Here is a 24,835-nt window from a genome sequence, read left to right as displayed (position 1 = left end):
TGCCCTTCCGGGGTGAGATGAGATGCCTCGGCTCGGCAACCGTGGGCTGGTTCCTGCCGGTTCAAGTCTCAACTCGACTGAAACTTACACAGGGAGACATAATTCACTGAAGAGCCAGCTCGCGGCACAGGCTCACAAATCAGATTCAGCAGTTCTAATAAGCAAGTGACATCATCCCGCATTACCATTGGAAAGACACAGACAGTACCATGGACATCCAATCCCTCTTCAGCGTCAAGGTACATACATACCACCCGTCTTTCCCTCCAATGATCCCCCTTCCCCTATTCGACGTGTATAGATGTATTAACCCTCTTCCCCCTCCCCGCCACCTTCTCAGGACAAAGTCGTCCTCGTAACCGGCGGCGCCAAGGGCGTCGGCCGGATGATCTCGGAGGCCTTCGTGCGCAACGGCGCCAAGGTGTACATCTCGTCGCGCGACGCGGCGGCCTGCCGCGCGGCCTGCGCCGAGCTGAACGCGCTGCCGGGGGCGCGGGGGCCCGACGCCGCCACGCCGCTGCCCGCCGACCTCTCGCGGCTGGACGAGTGCCGCCGCCTGGCGCGGGAGCTCGCGGCCCGCGAGCCCGCCCTGCACGTGCTGGTCCACAACAGCGGCGCCACCTGGGGCGAGGCCTACGACGCCTTCCCCGACGCCGCCTGGTCCAAGCTGCTGGCGCTGAACCTGCAGCGCGTGTTCAGCCTGACGCAGGCGCTGACGCCGCTGTTGGAAGCTGCTGCGCAGCAACAACAACAACAACAACAGCCGGGATCAAGTTCAACATCTAATAGTTCCGGTTCTGGAGGAGGAGGAGGAGAAGCAGGGGCGGCGGCGCCGGTGGCGGACCCGGCGCGGGTGATCCACATCGGCTCGATCGACGGGATCCGGGTGCCGGCGCTGCCGACGTTCGCGTACAGCGCCAGCAAGGCCGGGCTGCACCAGCTGAGCCGGCACCTGGCGGCGGAGCTGGGCCCGCGCGGCATCACGAGCAACACGCTGGCGTGCGGGCCGTTCCCGAGCCGCATGATGGCGGCCACGCTGCGCGAGTTCGGCGACGAGATCAGGGCCGCCAACCCGCTGGGCCGCATCGGCGCGCCGAGCGACGTCGGCGGCGCCTGTCTCTTCCTGGCGAGCCGGGCCGGCGCGTTCGTGAACGGCGCGACGCTGGTGCTGGATGGTGGTCTGTCGCTGATGAGCAAGATTTGAATGGGGAGAAATGGGGAAATGGGAATGGAGATTGCGGCCGGTTATGGTCTTCCCGTGATGCCTCGGATATAATTAGGACGGTCTGCGTGGGTTGCTCTCGACGGCAGGATCAGAACGATTCGCATCGTAGCTCATCCTTCCAGTCTATGCCAATTGCGGTGTACTGACGGAGGAGAACAAAACTATATGTATATAAGATGAGCCCAACAGCAGCACATGTATGTACCATGCCCGAATCAGACGCCAAAGCCGCGACGCCGAGATAACCGTGAAGGCTCCCCGTCCCCGTGTGTACGCCCGTACCCTGAACAAACGAGAATATCCAACCTCCCCGTACATCAGCCCAACCTGTCCGCCCGGAGCAGCCCCTTGAAAAGATGCATGATTAGATTGCGACAGCCCAATCCCCAGTCCATGCTGCTGCCGCGGCGCCTACTTGCCGTCCGCCGGTGTCGCCCCTGAACTTCTTTGCCGATGAGGCCAGGTCTGCTTTCGGCCGTTCCGTCGCACCGAATGCCGAGATAGTCGTCGCCGATAACTATCAAGCCGCCCGCCGAGCCTAGTGTAGAGGCGGACTCGACGTGCTGGGGCAGCGGGACCGGCGAGATAAGCATCGGCGCAGAGACAGGCACTCCCCCGCCCCACTTCGACAGCCCGTTCATGACAGCCCGACGCTCTCGAGGTCTCGCATGAGCACAGCAATCTCGGCTCGTTTTGCTGCCTCGGCGAGCAGCGTAAAATCCTTCAGGAAGCCCTCGGTCGACGGCGCTTTGATCGGTCGCGGCGCCGGAGGCACGATCTTGCTGCTCGGCAACTGCTGCGTCGACGACAGGGCAGACGTCTGCGTGGTCGATGGCGTGGATCGCGGGTCCATTTTTTTTCGTGTTGTTTTCAGTAGCGACTGATGCAAGGCTTGAAAGGATAAACGAGAGCAGAACGAGAGGGGTTGAGGTTCGAGCGAGTGATTATGGAGTGGATATGAGCGGAGAGCGAGGGGGAGCTTGCAAGCGAGCGATCGAGGGGTTATGACGCCAGGCCGCGAAATGCGGGACACGCAGAGCGGAGCCGCAGACACCTGCGGTCGGCGATAACGTTACCGACTCTCTCTCGGGCAAGTCCCACGATTCGCCGGGGGTGGGGTTTTCAGTCTTCAGTCGCTCGACCGGGCGGCAGACAGGCCGGCTGCTGTATCACCGCCGATACGATATCTCCCGGGAGAGGAAGGATGGAATGGATGGCAACCCTCTGAACCACGAAGGACGGACGACCAACGACGACCGACGAACAGAAGCGACGCCTTTTTACTGCCGGCCGGAGAGCAAGGTGCAGCAGCCGATCATGCGCAGCCGTCGAGCTAAAGGTCTGACCACTGACTGACCGACTCGAGCCGAAGGCTGGGCTGCTCTCGGGCCCGGACGGCAGACAAGCACAAGCCGGCTAAATGGAGGGGGGGAGGGGTTTGTGGTGGTGTGGTTGCGGCCCAATTACGGAAGGACAATCGTGTAATCTGACCCGTGGGCGGGACACTTGCAGATGACGGCGCGGAATGCAAATGGCAGTGGACCCAAGCATTGGAACCACGCCACCCACTGTTGTCTTTTTCCGATCGCTGACAGAGGCATCGCGCCTAAACCTCGGTTGGTTGGTGTTAGTCTCGATGATTCAGCCCACATGCTCGCCTGCTTGAAACCAAGGATGTTGCAGGGCCTCCCTCGCCGTTATCCTCTTCTTCGGATCCAAGCTCGTCATCTTGCAAATCAGATCCCGAAAATCCGCATCCACATGCGGCCAGAGCGCAAACGGCGTCCTGCGTTTTTCCTCGTCGAAGTCCTCAACCAAGGCGATGACACGGTCAAAGAACGGATTCTCCTTGCCGAGATGTTCAAGCAGACCCAGAATGCCATCTTCGTCGCCAAAATACGACACGTGTCTCTGGAGGATGTGCCACCAGGCCTTGTCCCCTTGTAGCTCTTCGGCGCTCAAGTGGAAGATCATGTGGTCGAGCATGACATAGATTGCTACGACGGCAAACGAGTAGACATCCGATGCCGTGTCCTGGCTCGCGCGGGCCCAGGACTCAGGACTGCGCCAGAACTCGTGACCGCAGAGACATCCGACGATGTACTCTCCCGGCCCCAAGAGAACCGAGTCCTCGAGGTCCGAGATACGGACCTGGCTTATCGCGGGGTCTTTTCCGGGCTCCTCATTATAGTCGATCAGGATGTTGTTGGGCTTGATGTCTAATGATCAGAGTGTCAGCCCGAATGGCAAGCGGCCGCCGGGACATCAACTCTTCGAAATTACCCGTGTGCATGATGCCTCTGTCGTGCAATTCAGCGAGTCCGGTAAGGGACATTCCTGAGAATGCTCCTCCGCGTCTCGTGCGACAGAGGCCGCTGGGCGAACCGCAAGAGGTCCCCAGCGAGGAAATCGTAGACGAAGATCTGGGGATCCGGAATAGTGTCGACGAACACTCTCAGGTTGGGACACGACGATAGGGGCTGCTGCAGTGATTTTTGATAATCGAACTCGCCCTTGACCATGTCCTTTAGGACGAAAGCCTTCCCATTGGCGCTAGACAAAAAACAACAGAGAATTCAGCTTTGCATCCTCAACGGACGGCTGGAGCATCGTCGGAACGCACAGTGCCCGGTACACACACAAGAGAGGGTTTCGCCGATCGGAGAGGACCTGCTGGATCTGGTACACCTGTCCAGACTCGCCGCGCAGAGCTGAGCCTACCGGAAACGGCTCGGATCTGGGTCGCGGCGAAGACATCGGGTGATGAAAGCGGCAACGGAACTCGCGGCCCGGCTCCAGGCGGAGCGGAGCATGTTGATGATTGGAAAGAGAGCGGACGATGGACCCAAGGCGGGTTGAAAAACGAATGACCATGTTCAGCGACGCCCGTGATGGAGCCCGACGCAGAGACCTGTTTCCGTCCCTTCCCCGCGAATGCTTGATGTTGGGCTGCCGCCTTTCTTGGAGTTGGCAATCCTCGATGTGTCGGTGTCAGTTTCGTGGATGCAGGCGGCGCCTTCCGCTGGCCGTTCATTGGTCGAATCACCACAGCAACCCCGTGGTTTGAACATGGGGTGCGACCACCACGCGTCCCATTGATCACTAGGTAGCTCCTGGTGTCAAATTTGAGACTGGATCGCTTTCTGCAGTTGTCCAGTGCTCCAGTGTTGTGAAGACAGCAAGCAGACCATTGTTCTGCCAGAGCGGCCGATTCTCTGCAGATTTCCTTGAGGCATGATGCTATTGCGAGCCTGAGGGATGAGGCACCTGCAGCTTGGATTGATCGTATCCGGGTTCCCGGAGCCAAGACAGTCGGTCGTTTTCCAGGAGCCAACGGCGAGAGTCACGGGATTCTCGGAGCTCGACCTTCCACTGCTCGGATCCTTGCCTTGCCATGCCGGCGCCTTATTCCGTTGCATGGCCGTTGCCTTGCATCGATCTCTGCTTCCATCGTGCAGAGCGCCATTGGCCGTGGGCCTTCTGGACGTCTGCCCTGTCGGTGACGGGGCAGGGGTAGGCTGCGGAGCCTCAACTCGCCTCAACAACAGGGCTGTGCAGCACAGGGTAAATATTACTCCCAACTCTCCTCTAGGGTCAGGAGGCGCCGGGTTTTTCGGGCCCTCCGTCCGTCCACCAGGTCAACTCCGAGCGATGCCACCCAGTGGTGGCGCCTTCGACGAGGGAGATGCTTCGCTGGTGTCGCAAGGGTCAACCGGCTCCCGCGATGCTGTTGAACGTCCCCGGACATGGTGGTGGCAGCCGCAGACCTCGTAGATTAAAAAAGCCCTTCGCACCAGGAATTCGCTCCGGGAACACAGCAAGTGAACAACCCAAGCAGCGGCTGCGCTAGCCGAATGGAACCCGTCCAATTGACCTTCCCCACTCGGCCAGCCTAGGCAGGGTCCGGTGTCGTTGGTTCACCATCGAACCTCGCGAGAATTCCTTCCGAAGCATTTAGCCGCCTACATAGAACACCCGAGACACAGCAGGGAGCTATCTCGAAGTCGGTGGCGAACTGGAAATTCCTCGCCAGTCTCGAGCTTGTCGTCCGGTTGAGAAGCCAGCGGGGAGATCACGGAAAGGTATCCGGGCGTGTTCAAGACATCTCGTCATGTCCTCTGGCTAAATCTTTTTCTGCACTCCCCACAGTCTCGCATGCCGCGGAGTGTTGCTTTGGATCTAGATCTGCGGAGAAGCTAACGTTGCCTTGCGTCGCGCGGAGACGCACCTAGCAATGCAAGTTACATACCTAGTAAGGTTGGCACCAAACTGTCCTGGACTGCAGTACTGTGTAGCTCCGTCTATAGTGAGGTGAGGTGGCACGCAGTCACACTGCGGGCGGCTAAGAAAGAGAAACTCTGCTGCTACTTAATGGTGCTGGGTTCGGAGTGGACGTGCTGGAAGCTGAGTTCGAGTTCTTCAAACGGGTCCATTGGATTCATCGTGAGAAATCTCGGCCTCGATCCTTCCAGTCAAAGACTCGAGCTCCTTCCCCGAACCAGGAAACCGAACAAGGAAGGAACGCTTGGGCCATCTCCGGCGGCACCTTCCGAGATCTCCGGCAATTTTATGCAGGGACGGAAGATGGAAGAAACGCCCCACTTCGGTCATGCAGGTTGCACCGTGCGGAGCCCGATTTGCAGGCGCGTGTCGCCGTGTCACCGTTTAGCTCGCGAGGACGTCGAGATCCGTCTCCGCTGGTGACCGTTGGGTGGGTGTGACGGAATCCACCACAAGGGGTCCTTTTCCTTTTATTCCATTTTTGGAGTCACCGAGGACGACGGGATGGCATCCATGTCCTCATCCGCTTCTGCTTCCGCGCCAAGTTGGCGGAAGATGCAGATCCCGCGGCCGCTGCAGCGTCTCTTCGACCGCTTTCCCCTCCACACCTACGACGCCAACGACCTGCCCGAAAGGTCGCAGCACCTCACTTCCGGCCACCTCCCAACGCTTTATGTGTTCTCCTCTGAGGAAGACGCCCGGCTAGGCGCGCCGAGCTTCAACCCGACGTGTCTGAAGTGGCAGGCAAGTCCGCTTTCTCCAGGTGTCAGCCTGTCATCCATTGTCCCAGTCTAACCAATCCCTCTCACCCGGACAGACACTCCTCCGCCTCGCCAACCTCCAATTCCGTGTCCTTCCCTCCACGAACCACGCCTCCCCCACCGGCTCCCTCCCCTTCCTCCTGCCGCCCCGCACATCGCCCACCGCCTCCCCCCTCCCCATTCCGGCCGACAAGCTCCTCGCCTACGCCCGCCAACACACCGGCGCCCAAAAACAACAACAACAACCACCACCGCCACCGCCCGAATCCGCGCCATCCCTCCCCCTCCGCGCGCAAGCCTACCTCTCCCTGATCACCCTCTCCCTGCGCAACGCCTGGCTGCACGCGCTGTACCTCGACCCGGCGCGCACGGCCCTGCTGCGCAGGCTGTACGTCGACCCGTGCTCGACGTCGGCCGCCGTCCGCGCGGCGCTGCTCCACCAGCTGCGCCGCGCCGCCGCCGAGCAGATCGCCGCCTCCTCCGGCAAGGTCGTGTCCACGTCGCCGGTGAGCAGCGCCGACGCGATCGACGAGGCGGCCGTGTACGCCTCCGCGCGCGAGGCGCTGGCGGCGCTGGCGAGCCTGCTTTCTGAGAGCCGGACCGGTTGGTTCTTTGGTGTGGAGCGGCCCGGGGAGTTTGACGCGGCCTTGTTTAGTTATACGCATTTGATGATGGAGTGGATGGGCGAGGGCTCGACTGCCGAGGGGAGGGTACCCCTGGGCATGATGGTGAGGGAGGCGGGGAGCGGGGAGTTGGCGAGGCACAGGGAGCGGATGTTGGAGGTCGCGTGGCCCGAGTGGGATAGGAGGAGACGTTAGGCTGGGGCGTGGTGAGTATTGTATGTATGAATATCTGCGGTGACATGTGGCGGGTATGCTATGTTGGCTTATGGCTGGTAGAATCATAGACAAGTTATGAAGATACCCCCGAGAACCTAGAATCATTCCGGCTCGTCAGTAGCTGCCCACTGCCCCATTATACAAGACGCACACTGGAAGTGAGCCCACTTGGAGTCTTCTATTGAGTTAATGACAAACACTGATGTCTTCCATGCTTGGATGCTCGAACGAATAAACAAACTCGCAATCTACCTCCGCAACCACCCATTACTTCCTCCGCGGAAACCGTCCTTCCCGGACCCCGTCAACCTCAGTCTGGCCTCCTACTCCATCCGCTCTCTCAGTCCTTCAGAAACCTTCACGCCGCCGATACCACCTTCGCTAAGGTGTATATACCAGCCCCCCATCCCCAGCACTTCCAATGTATGAGACTCCACCAGTAAGACCTCTTCTCCAACCTGCCAGTTCGCTGCGACTTCTATCATGAATGTTGGATGACGATGGAACAACTCTGCAAAGCAAGCAAAAAAAGGAGACACCGAAAGCCACCGCGCCCGGTCATAACCGGAGCAGAACGCTCAGCTAAAAGCCAACCACGAAAATCAATGAGCATGGGTGAGAGAATAGAGCCATGAACTTGGAGAGGAGAAGAAGCCATGCATCGAAAGTATGAAAAGAAGAGAAAACCATGCATCAGGAGAGGAACTCGCGATCAGCCAGCCTTCCCATCCATCCACCAACCCTCAACCGACGCCCTCCTCTCCGCAACGGTGTACTCCAAGGAATGGGGCCAGTGCAAGCCACACCACACCGCGCGAAAGACACCGCAAGACCATTCGAGAACCGGAAGAGGAGGGAAAAAAGGAAAAGGAAAGAAAGGACAAATGAAGGGAATAAAGAAAAAAAGTGAGGGGAGAGCGAGAGTCTTGCCGATGCCCCAACCCTATATGCGTTCACATTCACCAGTTATCCATCCATCCATCCGTACCAGCACACGCCAGCCTAACACCGCCACCTCAGCCAGTCCTCTCCAGCCTGTATGTACTGTACCAGAACCTAGCCACCGCCCAGGAGACCTAGGCCGAGTTATCAAAAGGCCGGGAGAAGGGGGGAGAGGGGGTGGAAGAAACGACGCAAGCAAACCACCCTATCTGCCTGTCCGTCCGTCCGTCTGCCTCCCCGCTCCCTCTCTTCCCCGTAACAACAAAACCCGTAACAACAAAACGACCGAGCAGTAGTGAGTAGTGAGTGAATCGCAGGTGAAGAAGAGAGATGACCGAGCAGGTATTCGGGAAGAAATGAGCGGGAGGAGGAAGAGGAGGAGGAGGAGGAGGACAACCCTCGGCTCAAATATCCGACCGAGTCAAGTGCAGCACAACCAAGCCGAAGCCGTATCTCAAGCCCAAGCAGACAGTCAGACTGCAAGAAGAAGAAGAGACAGCCCAACCGGCCCTCCTCAACACAAGTGAGTGAGTGAGTGAGTGAGTGAGCGAACGGCCAAGAATCCCAGCCTGGTGAGGTGTGTGGCATCCATAGGTAGGTACGCATAATAAACTGAATTACAACCCGCAAAAAACACCACCACCACCACACCCGAACGAAAAGCATAATAAAGGTTACACCAAAGCTAAACCTAACCCCAAGCCACCCACCCAACCGTGCAGTAACAGAAGCCAAGCCAAGCCAGGTAAAGACAGCAGAGAGAGCAGAGAGAGCAGAGAGCAAGATCAAACGCAAAGAAAAACAAGCGAAACCCCAACTCAGTCAGTTGTGGACCACCACCACGATCATCCCTAACGCCGCGCCCTCCCCGCCGCATCTTTGATGCTTTGATGCGAGAAACTGTAATGGAAGGCCTGTCTGTACTGTAGTTAATGCAAAAGTCACGGAGCATGCCCCAGCCCGTCCGTTCACCGGTCCGTCTGCCTGTCCGCCCTGTGGGACTGCCAGTCTGTCGCCGACAGACACATGCATGCATGCATGCATGTATCAGAGAAAGAAACCCGCCTCGCTCCCTCCATCTGCTCGCCTCACACCCCAAGCCAACCCAACCTTCCCCTAGTCACCCACCGCCGCTACCTTCACTGTCTTTGCAACTGCTCAAGCCCTTCCCTTTCAACATTCATCACGAAGCAAGGGAAGCTGCCGGGCTCGGCTTGATCGGGGGAAGGGGGCGGGTTGCAGGGGCCCGGGGGGGAGGGGGAGCCGATGAGGGCTCGCTAGCGCAACCTCGGCCGGGGGATCTTGTCGATGACGCTCTGCACGGTGACGAAGGCGCCGTCGCCGCCGTCGCGTCGCAGATCCTCCAGCAGCACGCACGTCTGCGCGTAGACGTTCTCCAGCGCGGCGCGCGATGATTTGCCAAGCGACGCTACAGTGAATGGAGAGAAAGAACGCGTGGTGTTAGCGCATCCGCCGTAACCAACAACATGGCAGATGAATGAAAACAGGAGTGGGGTAGGGAAGGGCAAAAGGACAGGAAAAAAGAAAAGGAGAAGGGAGGCTCACTTAGGATAGCTGAATTCAGCTCCTCCGCGACGGCCACGCGACCGCTCCCATCTAACAGGTGCGCAACCTCCTTCACCTTGAGCGGGTTGGGGTACGCCATGAGGGCAAAGATTTCGTCCAGCTGCTTAGGCGTCTCGCGGCGCGGGTGGTCCGACGCTCCGAACTCGGCGCGCAGTTCCTGCCCGTACGCCAGGGCCTCCTGCGAGAGGCGGCTCAGTGCGGCGGCCACCGCGTCGATGGCCGCCGCTTCGCCGGCAGCAAGGCCGTCCTCCATCTCCATGTCATTGTCATGATAGTGATGATGGAGGTCCGGCCTGTCGCCCTCCTGGCGGTCGTCGTCGCCAGCCTCGCCGGGCTCCAGCATCTCCTCGTCCTTATCGCGGCGGTCAGGCATCTGCTGCTGCTGCGGAGCGGCCGCGCGCCTGAGGCTCTCGAGATGCAGGTTGAGTTCTGCCTCCTGGCGTATCATCTCGATGAACTTGCGGCAGCGCAGGCGGAAGTAGACCTGCTCATTGTCGCGGAGCACGCTGGGGTAGTACGTATTGGTATCCCTCATGGCGCGGTCGATGTCCCCCTCGAGGATGGCACGCCGGATGCGCTGCCGGTTGTGCGCGTCCTCATCGTCCCGGATGTTGATGCCCTTGACAGGCTCGCTGGGGTCGAGCCGGAGGGCCGTCTTCTCCGCCTGTAGCTCCTCGGCGAATGCGCGCGCCGTCTCTACGTAGCCGTCATGTTGCAGGAACTGAAGGACCTATCGTTCGTTGTTGGCAAATCCGTTAAGGGTTGATCTTGTGGGAGCGTGAAGCTTACCAGCTGCTGGATGAGGTCCGTCTCCGACAGCCCCGGCACAAGACGTGACGTGTCCGCCAGCCGAATCTCTTCCTCGATTATTTCTTGCTGTGTCTGCAGTTCGCCAGTGATTAGCATCTGAAGTTTAAGAATTTCCATCTCCATGTCCCGCAAAGCCATAGGAATCGACTCCGAGCCGCACAACTGATGGCGGTGGGCAGACAGTAGGCGAAGGGGATTCGTAACAGATGCCGGATGGATGCAAATGCTCATGTATGATAGATTTGTTGCAAACAATCAGAGACTGAACGCGGAGTGTCCGCTCCTTCAGCTCAGACTGGAGGCTCCTGCACTGGCAGACTGCGTACACCCCGGCGGGCTGCACTTGCACCGGCAACTGCGGCGCCTCCATACATGCCCCTTCCCTCAGAACCGAAGGAAAAAAAGCAAGGCGCTGGTCAGCTGGAAGAAGCGCGCAAGGGATACAACGTACCCTCATGTACCCGTCGATGTCGAACATGAACGGCCGCTGGCCAAAGTTGGCCATGATGTGATCATCCTTCCTTTTGAGGCCGACAATGGGATAGAGCTTCCCCTTGATATCCTTGAAAGGGATGTCCTTGAAAGCAATTGCTGCGGTCCGTTAGCGACGGTCTCAGAGCGAGCTCCATGGATGGTATTCTCTGCGAAACAGAAAGAACGAGGCGCTGAAGCGTGAGATCGGCGCTGAGGAACCACGGCAAGTGGCGAGGAACAAGCGGGCATCTGGCAGTCAACTTACGCAGCTCTTGGCCGTTCTTTGTAAACAGCGCATGGTTCAGGCGGAAGTTGAGCAAGCAGCCTACGGTATCGCCGGTTCCAAACTGCGCCGCGTAGGGCTTCCCGACGTTTTGGGACGCAAACGAGTTGCCGTCGTCGCCGTGGTAGCCCCACGAGTCCGGCTCCCAGCCGGGAGCTCGGGTTACCGAGGCTTCTTTACTCGCAAAGCCGATGGCAATCGGGGGCATCCTGTGGCAGCCGGTCCCAGGTCAGCGGACTGCCCCGCTGAGCTCTCCCTTCAAAAAGTTCCGTCACTTACTTGGCCTGATCCTTCCTCTTGTGCAGCACGGTAATCTCGAAGTAATACACGCCGCATGATGGCGATATGTAGTGGTCCGCCCGAATCGAGCTCGCCTCGTGGTCGCTCAATACTCGTCCAGTATGCCTGACTTCGTACCCATCGCCCAGAACCTCTAATGCGGCTTCCTTGTCGTCCTTGTTCCACTTTGACGGCAGCGGGCTGAATTCGTCGTCTGCCTCGCTCTCCAACATGGGTTTCTCGACGACATCGTACGCCACCCCTCTGTGTGCCGAGCCAGTCACCTTGGTGCCCAGCATGGGCAAGTGTGACGAGCTCCCGTTGCTGACGATCCGCGAAGAAGCGACCGAGGCGGACGGCCCCGGTTGCGCTCCCGCCGAGAGGCCACCCTCACGCTCGGCAAGCAGCTTTGCCCTGTGCTTCTCTTCCAATTTTTGTAGGTATATGGTCCCTCGTAGGTACGATGGGGACAAGAAGCCGGTGCTGCTGACGTTCGGCATCGTGGGGTCGGAGGGGAAGCGAAGGTCATCTGGAGCGGTGGAATGGGTTGGGGGCAGCGGGTCTTTGCCCATGTAGAGATCGAAGGCGCGGGAGAAGTATGGGAAGCTGGATCCGAGTCGGGACGGCCGAAGGGCGCGGTCGAGGGTCTGGTTGAACTGGTACCTCGCCGAGTCGTCTTCGCCGGAAGCTCCGTTTTGTGCATACGCTCCGCCCGGCTCGAATTGAGGGGCTTGTGCAGACGCAAAATGGTTGCTGGCGTGTGGTTGCTGCTCGGAGTCGGGCGTGGGATTCAGGAGGTGCGAGAAGGACGAGCGGCCGGGGCGAGCCAGAGACGAGGAGCCACCGGAAACAACGGATGCGTACGAGGGCCGTCGCACGTTGACGGGTGGCAGCCCGGCAGAGGCCTCACCGCCGGCCAAGGTTGTCGAGCCAAGCGGGTGATGATATGGATTTGTCATGGTGAAGATAGGAGCGAGGCGGCAGCGGGAAGAGAGACAGGGCAAGCGATCACGCCACGGTCAACCTAGGCAGCCAGGCCGGGTCGTTGCTCGTGTGAGCTCGCGCGGGAAGCCCGAGGGCGAGCTGTCGGTGTTGCCAGGCACCTGCGTCTGCTTGCTGCTGGGAAGCAGATCTCTCTCTGCACGGCTGGACGTCGGATAGGGTGTTGGTGGGGGTGTTAGTGTCTGGTTCGTTCAGTTGGTGCGTCCAGCACCTGAACTTCGCTCCCGGCGTCCACTGCGTCCACTGCGGCTGGCTATGTCATCGATGCTCGCCTCGGCAAATGCACTGGGGCTGGCCCGGTTCGTGCGTTGCTGATAACGGTGAAAGAAGTGGAAAGACAAAACGAGAAAAACGCTGGGTACGTGGCGAGCTGTTCGTTCTGGTGCCTGATCGGCCTGATACTTTCGATGTGGCTCGCTTCTCAGCAAGTCGGATGGGAATCGGCCTTGGTTTGGCTCATGCCGTCGCTTGTCCCTCTCTTGCTCTCACTCAACCAGTTCCAGTCAATCATGACGGGACGTCGGAGGTCGGCCCAGTCAAATGAGACGTCGGCGGCTCCTCTTGCGGATCTCTGGGTGCTTGGCATCCGGTGGGGTTAATTGGGGGGCTTGTAACTAAGCCAAGCAGATCATGGGGCCGCTAACTGACTTACTAACTCGAAGCTAGAAAGGTCCACAGCGCCTGCGTGGCAATCAAGAGCGTGGCCCAAAAGGTGTCTGACAGTGGGCGAGCTGTGCTGTTAACAACCCAGTCAGCCAATTGGAGGGGCTTGGAGCTGGTCAAAGTGGGCCCCTTCCAGCCATCTCGTCTGGGGGAAGCACCGGAGCGCACCGGAGCGACGCAATTCCTCCGCGCAATTGCTCAGACAGGACACAGTACGGAATATGGAAGAACACTCCCAGAATGCTGGTGAATGAATGCATCATCACATCACTCGGGAGAGGCGGTTGGTGAAGCAAAGCACAGAACCTGAGACGATCTTGGTCTTCACGCATACGTAATGCGTGCTTCACCTTTGCGGTTGGCTTTGCTTCAAGCATGCCCAGTAACTAAACGCCCGTTGACCCATGCATGTCACTGGCACGCCGCCGGCACTGCTGTTGGTGAGAAGGGTTATTTTCGGCAGGATCAAAGAAACCCAAGGTAGAAAGCCAGTTGTGGTGCCTTACACAGTATGGGTTATGAGCGTGTTGTTTCAGCGTTGACAGCCTGGGGCCTCAGTCTGACAATGAAGGATTGACCAGGCGGAGCAGCACAGGGGGCCGAGAGGATATGGCAGCCATCTGGGAAGAAGGAATCAACACCCTTCATGGGGCTTGATCATCGCATGCGAGAAATATTATCTACCTGACAAAAGCCATACAAAACAATTTCTTCTATTGCCCTAGTTGCTGAACCCCTCCCCGCATGCCAGATGCCTGCAGAAAACCATGCCTGTGTATCGTAACTATTGTACAATGGCTGACTGACCCTTGGGGCGTCGGCGACGGTCCTGGACTCCAAAACGCCTGGCCGGCTCGTCGAGTGCGCTCTACCGAATCACGCAGACGACGGAGCGCTCAACCTCCTTTCCATTTGCCCTTGTACAGACTGCGCCTGAACTCCCCCGTTGCGATGCCCAATAAAACCCCCCTTCATCCTAGCAACCCGTGTATGTATAAAACAACGAACAGTAACAACAGAAGCGGTTGGTGCGGCCGGACGCAGCCCGGGTGAAACGCTCAAGCAGCGGCGGCGGGAACAGGCGCCGGTGAGTGGCCGTCGGCCAGGCTCGGGGCGCTCTGCATCTCGATATCCTCGCCGTTGTGGCTTGCTTCGCTCTTCACCTGGCTGGCGTCCTCCTTGTTCTCCTTGTTGCTGCTGTCGACCGACGCGGGCGTGGATCCGTCGGCCGACGACTCGGGCTGGGACTTCGGCGGCGCTTTCCACCGCGGGATCTCCCAGACGACACCAGTGAAGCTTTTGAGTTTGAACCCGCCCCTGGTCCACTTCCGGCAGGGCTTACCCGACCGATCCAGCGCCCGCAGGCCCGCGTTGATGGCGCCTTGGTTGGCCTTGGGTCCAAGCTTGTGTGGAGCAAGAGTGCCCCGCCCGCCTTCGACGGTTCCGTCCTCGCTGTCGTGATGGTCAGCATGCGGCGTAAGATAGTGCTAACGGGAGGGAGGAGGCCAGGAGAAAGAGAGAATGGGATGGCGACGCGGCCGGCGGCATGCAGTAAGGGGGGTTGAGGGGCTAGCACTTACAGCCTTTGCTTCTTCTTGGGACCAGGTTTTCCCCGGGCCTTGGGTTCGCCGTTGCCAATTGCAGCGGCCCCGGCACTTCTTTTGACCCCTTTCTTCTTGGGGCCCTCGGTGGGCGGCCCCATGGAGGCAGACTGGGCCGCCGGTGTGCCTGCCGACGGCGAGTTCGGAGTCGAGTCCGATGCGTTCTCTGCGTTGGAATTGGGCGCTGCCGTGGTGGACTGCTTGGCCGGGCTGTCTTCCTTGACAAAGTCCGGGTCGATGATGGCCCGTAACTTCTCGGGCGTCACCTTCAGCGTGACAATGAGGCTCGTCTTGGGTGAGGTTGCGCGGGCGGCGGCGTTGGCCGTGGTGGCGGCGGCAGCGGTGTTGTTCGATTTTCGCCGGTCCTTGGCCGCAGCAGCATTCTTGCTAGAGGGAGCCATCGCAGCGAGCAAACCTAATCTTGTCGCTGCGGGAGACAGTGGACGGTCGGTGATGTTGGCAGAGGGCTGGAAAGGAGGCGGCGACGACAAGATGACGGGGTGGCAGAGAAGGAAATTTTGCTTTGCAACGGCGGCGATGGCGGCGACGCTTTGGCAGATTGAAATGCTGCTAAGGTAGCCGACGGTGGTTTGGCCCAAGCTGCATGGCTCGGGCGATGGGCGATGGGCGATCCACTAGGCTGCGAGTGCAACGGGCGCACACAATCAGCTTGGCGTGAGAAGCCGCCGGATCGACTTTTGGCGTCGCACTTTTACTATTTCGCGTCGGCGACTACGGACGCGGGCTGGTCCGCGGAGGGCGGCGATGAATGTGGTGATGCGAAGCGTGGTGGGCATTCGGTTGGGGTGTGGGAGGGAGCGTGGGAAAGGAGAAGCGTGGATGGGGTTGGAAAAGTTTGGTGCCCTCGCAGCCATGTGAGGCGGCTGGCGTCCACCTGTTTTGCCTTCATGCTGCCAAAGAATCAGGTCGGGGCAGTTGACTTGTTCGCAGGAACCGAGGGGGGGACGCTGCGCGTGCGCGGAGTCTCCAACAAGGGAGTCTCGTCTTCGCTTTTTTGGGACGCCTCATTTATAACCCTAACCCGAAGTATCCCCGTACCTTTTCAGCCGGCCTCTCACGAGCCAATGGCAGGCCGCTGTCGCCCGATGTGACCCGCTTGTCTTCCAAATTGCGCTTGTCGAATGATTTTCAGCACCAGGGGCAGCGCCCGTTTGCCGGCGCTCCCAAGCTTGGAAGGGCTGGCTTGTTCAGCGGGATGCCGAGGGCAGGAGAGCGTGGTATTCACGCAATTACGATGTGCCTACGGAAACCTGTGGGGTCTGAACTCTCTGGACTTCCTGCGCTTTTGCACACCGCTCCATCCCTTTCGGGTGATCGCCAACTGAAGATGATTGCATTAGGCTTCACTGCTGATGCTCTCTCAGTCGAAGGCAACGGAATCCCGAAGTGTCGACTTGAACAGTCTTAACAGCCACACAGGCAGCAGCATACGAGCATGGCGAGAGAGAAGGAGCCGCCGAGCTTCTGCATCGTCATCACTGCGCCTTCCCAACAAGACCTCGCACATCCGCACTGGCACCAAGCCCCGTGCCAAGCCGTTTTGGGTAATTGGAGTGAAAGCACGGGGGTTTTACTTTCCGCAACTGTCGCAATGAACCGGCTGGCTGAGATCGATCCCACGCCGAGCGGACACATCAGACTTGGGACGCTGACCAACCCAGCGAATCCAGCAATTATTACCTATGTTTTCGGCCGACCCGGGTCAGCCGAGGGACTGGCTCTCGAGGTAACGTTCACGTTATTTACTGTGTATGTACCTCCGTACATCGATGCGAGTTTGGGGTGTCCACTGTCTCACCGGGCCAGACCGGAATGGGATCATTTCCGGTGGTCACTCGGCCATATGATCCGATGTTGGGAGAAAGGTTGACACGGTGACTGGGCGATGCGACCCAACGGCGAGTTGCTGGAGCAGCTGCAGCATCCAAACGCCTAGCAATTCACCTGCAAGAGGATGTGAGACCTATCAATTACAAGACGGCCGGATTCCTGGTGCTAGATGCCCGGTGAGGAATATTCAGGTCTGCAACACGCTAGGGCATCACTGGCTCGCCATGGGAGAGCGCCGTGCTTGATGAATATCGCCCAAGCAGGGCACGAACGCGGCCTGTTTCAGATGCACTCTTGGAACCGCCCGGAGATGGCAACGCCGTACTCTGCCGCACTCGCACTCCGTCCCTCGAGTAAATCATCATCACGGCAACTCGTCGAATCATCACCACAGCACCATCCCAGCAGGCTTGGTGCATCCAGCCATACTGGTATCACAAACCGCCGGGCAATGCCGCCTGGGGGTATGCAAGTGCACCGTATGAGATTGGATTGGTGGCTCACATGTTCAATCTAGAAGTCTAGACCGAACAGACCCGAGGTGCTGTCTCGACTTGATCTTGTCCCCGGTGCCCCTGGCCCAAGCATTCGTCGAGGCCGGCCTACGGGTCAGCAACAAAAAGCACATTCCAGGTGTTTTGAAATGCGGACCGTTGCTAGACTGCGCCGTGGACATTTCGAGCTGACTCGGCTGCCGACCGGCTGTCGACTGCCAACGACTACAATAAAGATCGTCTCAGCAGCCGTCACGGGCATTCCGGCTCCTGATGTGTGCAGACCAGCTAGGCCACTACGCATTCCTCACGGTGTGGTAGAATGGCCGGTCATGATCGTCTTCGAGTATATATCCGCTGGGCCAACATGGATCGAAAAGGAAAGGCCGTGGCCCAGCAATGCGCCAGACGGCCGAAACCAAGATGAAGCGTTTCGTCGGTTGGATTGCATTCGTTCTGTACAGCCTTGCGGCTCCGTCGCCTCTCGTCGTCGCCGAGATGTCGATAGCCCCCGCAGCCCGGAGTGATGCGCCCCTTTTCGCCGCGACGAGGGCACTCGGGCCCAGCCGCTGCAGTCTCCCGTCCGGACTCGGGTGCCAGTCGCCTCTCGGAAGACTCGCGTGAGCGACTGAAACGGCAGATCGGCGCCATAGCGTCTCTCCAGCTCACGCCGGCCCAGCGCGCCGAGCTGCTCGCGCGGACCTAAAAGTGCTCTATGGCCAGCTCACGGCATTTTCGGAGACGAGGGACACCGAGCTCCTCAACAACTTGTTGCACTTACTGTCCGGGGCGGTGCCGCCTCTCTCCGACCTCCTTGAGAGTGTCCGCGCGCTCCTGGTCGGTGACAGCGACAGCGTCACAGTGCTGGACCAGCTCGCTTTGGCAATTGGTCAGGAGGTCTTGAATGCTCGCTCAGGGGAGCTCTGCTCATGTCTCTGCAGGTGTTCTCGCAGCCAGCCATACCGCGACCGTCACTGTTCAGGGAAGTGGCGCTGCGGCGCAGACCGTCACGGTCGCGCAGTTCAGTCCGGAGGGACTGTCCTCCCAGTCTCTTCCACACCTGACTCTAGGCAATGCGTTGCCGAGTGCCAACACCTCGCTCGCTGCGTCCCTCAGCGCGTCGGTCAGCGGCCTTCCCGGCCTTGTGGCCGGGTCATCCGCGACTGCGTCTAGCGCTCCGAACCCCAGCGTCACACCCTCTTCCCTGGGTGCGCCCACCTCCGTCCCAGTCGAGTTCCAGTGTCTCTTCTCCTCGGTGAATATCCCTCCAACCTTATTCCATTCGATAGCGCCCTGGACGCCCTCGGCATCCATCCTTGCAGGTTCATTGCCTTCAGTACTCGCCGTGTTGTTGTCTGTGTCAATCCCGCTGGTCTCACTCCCTTCGGCGTCCAACTTGGGTGTTCGATACCTGCACACCCGGAGCCCCTCGTGCCATTGCTGCCAACTCCACCGGTCTCGCTGCCTCCTTCTGCATTTGCTCCCGGTCCACCACGCCCTGTGCTACCGGTACCATCAGTACCACAGCCTGCCATTGCGGTTCCTGGAGTACCCCTGCCATTGCCATCCGGTCCTGCGTTGTCCTTACCGAGCGTGTCGGCTCCAGTGCCCGCGCTCCCTCCGGCATCAGTCCCTCGAGTCCCTTCAAGCGGTCAGCCGGGACCTACTTTGCCGGCGATGCCAATTCCCGGCATAGCCGTCCCGATATCGGGCTTGGCCGCGTCCGGAGGCATCTTAGCAGATCTGTCAGACCACCTCCTCCAGCTTCAAGCCGCCCTGACCCGAAGAACCACAGCCTAGCCCGTCTTCTTCTCCCTCTACACAGACAAGCAAGACGACTGCGCCGCGCACTTCGACACCGTCGCCGCCCCGCTGCGCGGCCTCTTCGCCGATGACGCGTCCGGCGCCGGCGGGGGGGACTACTTCCTGTCCGCCGCGCTGGTGGCGCAGGTGAAAGCGCTTGTGCCGGACACTTTTGGCGGTTTCGCGGGCTCGGACGGATCGCTCGCGCGGGGGAGCGTCGTTAATGGCGTGGGCTTGCTGGCGGCGCTGAAGGGGGCTTTGGCGTCCTTGCTTTGATATTGATGCGGTAGGTTGGTTCCGTTTGTTTTTCCCCGTTCAACCTCGCTTCTTGGATGTGTGCTTCGTACTCCAGGTAAGGATTAGAAGTGGATGGTGGGCCTTTGAATCACCCCCCTTATTTTTTTTTAAATATTATTTTACGCATCAACTTGTTGCTCACAGCGCTTCCGTTGAGTTGCATCCAGCGGCTTCATCTGTTCGCGAATCTAGCAGGCGCTGCAGGTTCAGCAAGTCGGACACAGCACCACAGCAATGGAGTCTACTGCCTTGGTAATGCTCACTTTGCTTCATTTGCCATTTTGGTAGCTCATGGGGGATCTACAACCCGATATCCCAGCATGTACGGCCTGTCGAGGGCATCTTGCTCTCAAATCCTCATGGGCTCGTCCATATTCCATGTATCACGCCCTCCCCCAGCCTCCATCCAACAACCGTCAGGAAATGGAGCTGATCTACTGCGGCATGTGCTCAAACGGCTTGGCCAGGTGCTCCTGGCAGAAGGGCAGCTTGCTGACGGTCCAGATCTCGGTGTCCTAGTCGCCACGTTGCGGTTAGTTCTGCGCGGCTCTCCAGCAAGCGAACGAGATTGATCGTATCCCTTCATTTTTTTTTTTTCGTTTTCTTTTTCTTTCTTTTTCCCGCTCTGTCCTTTTTTTTCTGCTCTGTTCATTCTCTTCAAGGAATGGGGAAAAAGGGTAGACTTCAAAGAAACGAGGGAGAGAGAAAGAAAGAAAATAGGGAGACTGCATACCGGCTTCAGCGTCTTCTTGATCTCGACGTCCAGCGAGCCGCCCTTGAGGGCGATGATCTCGGGGGCGGCGTCCGGGTCGTGGGCGATGGGCGAGCCGCACTCGCTGCAGAACCAGCGCCACACCGAGTGGCCCGAGCTGCCCTTTCCTTCCCACTTCTTGAGCGGGCCCTGCACGGTGAGCTTGTCCTTGGGCACGACGGCGACGAGGGCTGTCCGCGGGGCGAGCGGGTCAGCATTCGGATCGGCACCAGATGGTTCGGGGTATTGTCAGGTTAGGTCTTGGTGTGGTGGTTGGGGGGAGAGGGGGGATCGGTGACATTGGGCTGCGGGGGCGGGGTAGGCAGGTAGATAGAGATAGATATGAGCTTGCGGGAGGTGGGGGATGGGCGGAGGGGGAGAATTGGTCGCCGGGACAGTATACGGCCGGGGACGGTATACGGGGGAAGTGGGAAATGGGACGCACAGTAGGTCGAGCCCGACTGGCGCTGGCAGTCGTCGCAATGGTCGTATCCCGTGAGGATCGGGGCCTCGACGTCAACCGTGTAGGTGACAGCCTTGCAGAGACAATGCCCGGACAGCGGCATGTTGAAGGTTTTTCCTCTCGGGGGTGAATGAGCAATGGAAAGCAATGGCCGGTGTGCTTCGAGGAGACAGCACGAATTGAATCGGTGCGGATGTTTGAGCGGGAAGCGGGATGTGTGGTTTGGGAGAGAGCCTGGAGTTTATATACAGAGGCCGAAGCTCGTCGGGTATGGACGGGAGCTAACGGTATTCCTTGGAAGGATTGCCTGCTATGTTTACTCATACTGGAAGTACGAAGCAGGGACATGCATGAGGTACCTGTCATGCCCGTATATCTGGGGCCACCGTGTACTTGCACTGTCGTATTGTGTGGCACTGTCCAGTGTACACATTAGACGTCAGAGCTGGGGATCACTTCACTGAGTGTTTTCTACCTTACTGTGGGACGGAAGAACAGAAACACGCCGTCTTTCTCCGCCCCGAAGCGTGCCTCAATCTTACTCGGAGTGTGTATTTTGTGAGATGTCTTGCTTGTTTCCTTGCTCGGTGACAGCTGCGTGCCCTGACTCGACGTTCCCGAGCTCGTTCACTCACATGAAGCCGGGCAAGTCTACCGGAACACGCTCGTCTCAACTAAACAGTGTGAATCGGCAGTGCCGAGGAGAGCAGGCAGCATCACGGCGGGGTAGCGGGGTAAACCGGCGTTGCACAAGAAGGTACCTCCATGTAGCTTCAACCATGACGTGAGTAACACAGCAACTCCTCGGGAGATCAAACTGCGCATTGGCAACCTCTGAAATGACTGCAAGTCTGGGAGCTTGTTTCGATTCGCTGTGCGTGACTACCTTTGCTCCGCCGCGGGGTCAATCCCAACCCTTCGGTGGCAGCTTCTAACTTAGTACACACTAGGGTTCCAGGTTATTTGTCAAAACAACCCCTCCACGGCCCGGCCTCGGCCGGATCGCCGCTGGCGGGGTCCCGCAGCTCTGCAGACTAATGTCGAGTATTTGGAATTCCGGGACCATTTTCGTTGCTGCCTCGTACATTAGGCCGCCACATCTGCGGGTTAAGCACGGGCCAGCTAGACGGATTGCTGTGGTTACTCGGGATTTCGGATGAAAACTCCGGCCTTCGACCCTGCTCTCGTATTTTTGATCCCCCGTAAACCTGGTTGAACATCCCACAATCCGCCATGTCTCCCCGTCACCAAACCCAAACCCAGGTTCTCGGGCCTGAAAGCTTGGAATGCTGCAACACCAATCGACATGTACTAGGGAAGCAATTCCACAGGTATCATGCATGTTGAGTGTCCCGTGAGGTGGTCTCCCTTCATGCAGAACCCTTGGGCGGTCCCCCCAATTCATTCAGCCAGTATCTGCCCAACCAGGAAACTCCCGCCCACGGATCGCCAATCCCCTTCACGGCAGATGACAGGAGCCATGCCAGGCACGCCCGCCCGACGAATAGCTGCAGCTCGAGCAGCGGCAAGTCCCCTAGCGCGATCCTGTCTGCCAGCAACAGTTTCAGCACCCAGCGCCTGTACGTCGCCCGGTCTTGCGGGGATTCGTGCGACCAGACATAAGCATCCATGCATGAGTGGGATGGCTTGCTGCAGTCTTTGGTAGCCAAATCCTCCGGCCGAGGCTGCCTTGGCGCCTTGGCGTTATTGCTTGACTCCAGCGGCCTTCCGACCCGCATCGACCGTGTACGGAGGTACTGGATCATTCTGAACTGAGCATGCTCCCAATAGCCGACCGACTCGCGCGCCTGAGCAGTCTTCTCGTTGTTGATCTTGTTGTTGCTCTCCGAGACCAACCGGCGCAGCAAATCCGGCCGCGACACCCAGATCGTGCCTCCTTCCTCTGCCTCAGCGACGAGACCCTCGAGCGGGTCCACATAGTACACAAGCCGCTTGTAAAACACCGGGCTGAGCACCCTGAGCTCGAACCCATCTTCATCCTCTCCTTGCCCCATCTTAGTCCTCTCCCCCTCCCCCTCCTCCCCGCTAACCCGCGCCGCCGCCGCCCGAGAGCGCATCACCACCCCCTCACGCCCAGGCGCAAAGTACCTCACCACCACCGGCGCCCGCACCCTCCGCTCGACCCAGTCCCTCAGAAACCGCCCGACCACGGGCTCCAGCGCGCTCTCCGCGCCGTCCGCCCGCCGCCCGATGGTCCCGCGCAGCGGCTCCGGTCGCGTCCAGACGCGCAGCCCCCCGCGCCAGAGCCACAACACGCCCGCCTCCAGCAGGATGCGCGGGTACGTCAGCAGGCCGGTCCAGGCCCAGGACGCCAGGAAGCGCAGCCGCTGGGCGGCGGTCAGGGCGCACGGGTCGACGGCCGGGTGCGACGGGTGCGAGGTGAGGGTCGCGCGGAGGATCGGACGGCGGGTGGTGGCGGATAGGAGGGTGATGGTGTTGGAGATTGTGATGCCGGTGGCGGTGGCGGCGGTTGCGGTTGGGGTGGGGGTGGAGGAGGAGGTGGTGGCGTTGGGGAGGGAGTAAGGGCGGAAGGGGTCGCGGGCGGCGAGGGTGTAGGAGCCGTCGCGGGAGTTGAAGGGCGAGACGTGGAAGTCTTTGGACCAGGTGCGGTTGAAGAACAGAGTGTGTTGAAGATGGATGTCTCCCTTCCCTTGTTCTTCCGTCTTTGTTGGAGCTTCCGCTGGGCGGCCGTTCTTTCTTGCCGAATCGTCCCCGTTGTCTAACGTCAAGAAGTACATGCGCCGTTCGTCGAAAGTGTTGTTGACCTCCAGGATCATGGCGGCCAGCCGCTTTTCGCCGTCGTACAGGTACCAAAACGAGACGGGGTTGAAGTGATAGCCGAGGAAGCGAGCGGCAGTCACCAGGTAGGCATGTGGGTATGCCGCCGGATCGACCCCCTGGCCGAGTTAGCAGTCCAGTCAGGTGTGTGTCCAAGCATCTGGGGGGGCGGGGGGGGGGAACGGGGCCAAAAGGCCAGGAGGTTTACTGTGCTTCCTTGCTTACCTGCGTCCGAAGATACTCGTCCAGCTTCCCTCGCAGGCCGAGCTCCGACTTGCCGCGCTCCAGGTAGTCGCCGGCGTCAACGGTTAGCCACGCTTCCGACGAGAGCCATGAGAACAGGTTCTGTCTACTCCTGCGCCCGACCGAGACCATTCCACCGGCATTGCCCTCGAAGCCCACAGGCACGCCGACGGTGAGGCACGAGTACGAGAACGAGTGCTTCTGCGGAAACAAGCGCGAGTGGGAAGTCCGGCAGGGGAGCAGAAGCACCTTTCCCGGGCCATTCCATCGCGGCTCCTCTGTGCCGACCTGCGGGTGTGCGCTCAGCAGGGACGATAGCCGGCTGGGAAGAAACACAAGCAGTGCGGTCGTGCCCATGATGACGGTGGTCTCAACCAGCCGGCGGAGGAGCGCAAGGATGGCCTCAAGCGCTTGCTGTCGCCGAACGGCGGAGAAAAAGACGAAAAGCAAGACATCGACAAGGTTAGGGAAGATGTCAGAGATGCCGGCTGCAAAGCCGACGGTTAAAAGACTGAACCATATGGCCATGCTTCACAACTTCGACATGGACGTGTGCAATGCCCCGAGGATTCGAGCGAAGCTCGCAGAGTTCCAGAACCGGGCGCAGAAAATCTCGCCATTCTGTTTCTATGCGCCATCACTGCTCGGCTGTTCATTGTCTACTGCAAGTATGCGCTAGAGTGCAGCCAGATCGCATCGGACGGAACTGCTTTGTCGCGTTGTTCGTCGCATATATGAGATGTACTCCGTATTCCGTACTGAGCACGATGTAAGTGCTAGTGATAGTGTGCATAAGGCACACCTCGATTCGTAAATTTATTCGCCCGGCGGGGTCCAGCTGAATCGCCATCCAATGAGACCCCGCCACCCAATGAAACCATGGTCAGCGGGGCTCTTTCTTTTAGTCCCCACACAGTGCCAATGGGGCGCCGACGTAGCCGAGTCCTCGCCGCTCGAGTCACTGCCCAGTTCGACAGCCGCCCAAGAGCGTCCGCGGCCCGGAGAGGGCTGCTTACACAGTCACTTCCAGGTTGCTACGCACACTAACTGACTAAACCCCGCCTGGGCCGTCTCACCGAGAGAGCGGCACTGACTAAAACGAAACCAACATCGGCGCCCTCAGCCCAAGCTTGTCATCGGCCAGCCCGTTTCAGCATCTTTTATTTTCGCCGCACCGCCACCGTACATAAAGCAGACAACAAGCAGCATCTCGGTAGAAACCTGCCTCTTTCTTTTGTGATTTCTTTTAGTTACATTCCAACCCCTTCTTTCGCGGACGCCACCTAGCCGACGAACGCTCGATTTCACGCGCGTGCTCAGTCCGGTTCGCCTCTCCGCCTTTTTTCGCCGAAAAGCCAAAAAAAGTTGAAGACCACCACCCACTCTC

At 59.3% G+C, this 24,835-nt stretch overlaps 8 protein-coding genes across 8 annotated transcripts; 2 read left to right on the top strand and 6 right to left on the bottom strand.

The window, feature by feature from the left end:
- Positions 1–209: 209 nt before the first annotated feature.
- THITE_2125012 (uncharacterized protein) lies at positions 210–1,204 on the top strand (the record flags this gene model as incomplete). The annotated part of the gene is made up of 2 exons (XM_003648618.1): positions 210–239; positions 341–1,204. 2 exons carry the CDS (start codon positions 210–212, stop codon positions 1,202–1,204), a joined length of 894 nt encoding a protein of 297 aa, XP_003648666.1.
- A 51-nt stretch (positions 1,205–1,255) lies between these two features.
- THITE_2169155 (uncharacterized protein) lies at positions 1,256–2,482 on the bottom strand. Its single transcript, XM_003648617.1, has one exon. It carries the CDS (start codon positions 2,076–2,078, stop codon positions 1,863–1,865), a length of 216 nt encoding a protein of 71 aa, XP_003648665.1. The 5' UTR covers positions 2,079–2,482; the 3' UTR covers positions 1,256–1,862.
- A 67-nt stretch (positions 2,483–2,549) lies between these two features.
- On the bottom strand, positions 2,550–3,687 carry THITE_2106391 (uncharacterized protein). Its single transcript, XM_003648616.1, has 2 exons — positions 3,509–3,687; positions 2,550–3,444 (listed from the first exon to the last, which is right to left on the bottom strand). The coding sequence occupies exons 1-2, from the start codon at positions 3,558–3,560 to the stop codon at positions 2,867–2,869; spliced, it is 630 nt and encodes a 209-aa protein (XP_003648664.1). The 5' UTR covers positions 3,561–3,687; the 3' UTR covers positions 2,550–2,866.
- Positions 3,688–6,061: 2,374 nt separating this feature from the next.
- On the top strand, positions 6,062–7,452 carry THITE_133645 (uncharacterized protein; the record flags this gene model as incomplete). The annotated part of the gene is made up of 2 exons (XM_003648615.1): positions 6,062–6,250; positions 6,324–7,452. 2 exons carry the CDS (start codon positions 6,062–6,064, stop codon positions 7,083–7,085), a joined length of 951 nt encoding a protein of 316 aa, XP_003648663.1. The 3' UTR covers positions 7,086–7,452.
- A 1,752-nt stretch (positions 7,453–9,204) lies between these two features.
- THITE_2106386 (uncharacterized protein) lies at positions 9,205–12,601 on the bottom strand. The gene is made up of 6 exons (XM_003648614.1): positions 11,482–12,601; positions 11,185–11,411; positions 10,897–11,036; positions 10,425–10,517; positions 9,615–10,365; positions 9,205–9,477 (listed from the first exon to the last, which is right to left on the bottom strand). The coding sequence occupies exons 1-6, from the start codon at positions 12,438–12,440 to the stop codon at positions 9,326–9,328; spliced, it is 2,322 nt and encodes a 773-aa protein (XP_003648662.1). The 5' UTR covers positions 12,441–12,601; the 3' UTR covers positions 9,205–9,325.
- A 1,262-nt stretch (positions 12,602–13,863) lies between these two features.
- THITE_2106383 (uncharacterized protein) lies at positions 13,864–15,259 on the bottom strand. The gene is made up of 2 exons (XM_003648613.1): positions 14,727–15,259; positions 13,864–14,598 (listed from the first exon to the last, which is right to left on the bottom strand). The coding sequence occupies exons 1-2, from the start codon at positions 15,146–15,148 to the stop codon at positions 14,205–14,207; spliced, it is 816 nt and encodes a 271-aa protein (XP_003648661.1). The 5' UTR covers positions 15,149–15,259; the 3' UTR covers positions 13,864–14,204.
- Positions 15,260–18,980: 3,721 nt separating this feature from the next.
- Positions 18,981–21,019, bottom strand: THITE_2106380 (uncharacterized protein). Its single transcript, XM_003648612.1, has 4 exons — positions 20,389–21,019; positions 19,926–20,134; positions 19,456–19,707; positions 18,981–19,390 (listed from the first exon to the last, which is right to left on the bottom strand). Exons 1-3 carry the CDS (start codon positions 20,507–20,509, stop codon positions 19,627–19,629), a joined length of 411 nt encoding a protein of 136 aa, XP_003648660.1. The 5' UTR covers positions 20,510–21,019; the 3' UTR covers positions 18,981–19,390; positions 19,456–19,626.
- Positions 21,020–21,414: 395 nt separating this feature from the next.
- On the bottom strand, positions 21,415–24,273 carry THITE_2106378 (uncharacterized protein). The gene is made up of 2 exons (XM_003648611.1): positions 23,431–24,273; positions 21,415–23,324 (listed from the first exon to the last, which is right to left on the bottom strand). Exons 1-2 carry the CDS (start codon positions 23,974–23,976, stop codon positions 21,777–21,779), a joined length of 2,094 nt encoding a protein of 697 aa, XP_003648659.1. The 5' UTR covers positions 23,977–24,273; the 3' UTR covers positions 21,415–21,776.
- Between the last annotated feature and the right edge of the window lie 562 nt (positions 24,274–24,835).

This window comes from Thermothielavioides terrestris, chromosome 1 (assembly GCF_000226115.1).
Source record: "Thermothielavioides terrestris NRRL 8126 chromosome 1, complete sequence".
Taxonomy (NCBI): domain Eukaryota; kingdom Fungi; phylum Ascomycota; class Sordariomycetes; order Sordariales; family Chaetomiaceae; genus Thermothielavioides; species Thermothielavioides terrestris.
The sequence above is the reverse complement of the archived record's forward strand: the minus strand, read 5'-3'. Positions and strand labels throughout refer to the sequence as shown.

What these genes read in the sequence shown, in the direction of transcription:
- THITE_2169155 (XM_003648617.1), bottom strand. Translation starts at nt 2,078, where the DNA reads ATGGACCCGCGATCCACGCCATCGACCACGCAGACGTCTGCCCTGTCG.
- THITE_2106391 (XM_003648616.1), bottom strand. Translation starts at nt 3,560, where the DNA reads ATGTCCCTTACCGGACTCGCTGAATTGCACGACAGAGGCATCATGCAC. An exon ending in CAGAGGCATCATGCACACGG is followed by an intron (nt 3,445 to 3,508) that starts GTAATTTCGAAG and finishes TCTGATCATTAG; the next exon opens with ACATCAAGCCCAACAACATC.
- THITE_2106386 (XM_003648614.1), bottom strand. Translation starts at nt 12,440, where the DNA reads ATGACAAATCCATATCATCACCCGCTTGGCTCGACAACCTTGGCCGGC. An exon ending in ACATCGACGGGTACATGAGG is followed by an intron (nt 10,518 to 10,896) that starts GTACGTTGTATC and finishes GGCGAACTGCAG; the next exon opens with ACACAGCAAGAAATAATCGA. An exon ending in CGGACCTCATCCAGCAGCTG is followed by an intron (nt 10,366 to 10,424) that starts GTAAGCTTCACG and finishes AACGAACGATAG; the next exon opens with GTCCTTCAGTTCCTGCAACA.
- THITE_2106383 (XM_003648613.1), bottom strand. Translation starts at nt 15,148, where the DNA reads ATGGCTCCCTCTAGCAAGAATGCTGCTGCGGCCAAGGACCGGCGAAAA. An exon ending in CCCAAGAAGAAGCAAAGGCT is followed by an intron (nt 14,599 to 14,726) that starts GTAAGTGCTAGC and finishes CCATCACGACAG; the next exon opens with CGAGGACGGAACCGTCGAAG.
- THITE_2106380 (XM_003648612.1), bottom strand. Translation starts at nt 20,509, where the DNA reads ATGCCGCTGTCCGGGCATTGTCTCTGCAAGGCTGTCACCTACACGGTT. An exon ending in CCAGTCGGGCTCGACCTACT is followed by an intron (nt 20,135 to 20,388) that starts GTGCGTCCCATT and finishes CCCCGCGGACAG; the next exon opens with CCCTCGTCGCCGTCGTGCCC. An exon ending in TCAAGAAGACGCTGAAGCCG is followed by an intron (nt 19,708 to 19,925) that starts GTATGCAGTCTC and finishes CGTGGCGACTAG; the next exon opens with GACACCGAGATCTGGACCGT.
- THITE_2106378 (XM_003648611.1), bottom strand. Translation starts at nt 23,976, where the DNA reads ATGGCCATATGGTTCAGTCTTTTAACCGTCGGCTTTGCAGCCGGCATC. An exon ending in ACGAGTATCTTCGGACGCAG is followed by an intron (nt 23,325 to 23,430) that starts GTAAGCAAGGAA and finishes TAACTCGGCCAG; the next exon opens with GGGGTCGATCCGGCGGCATA.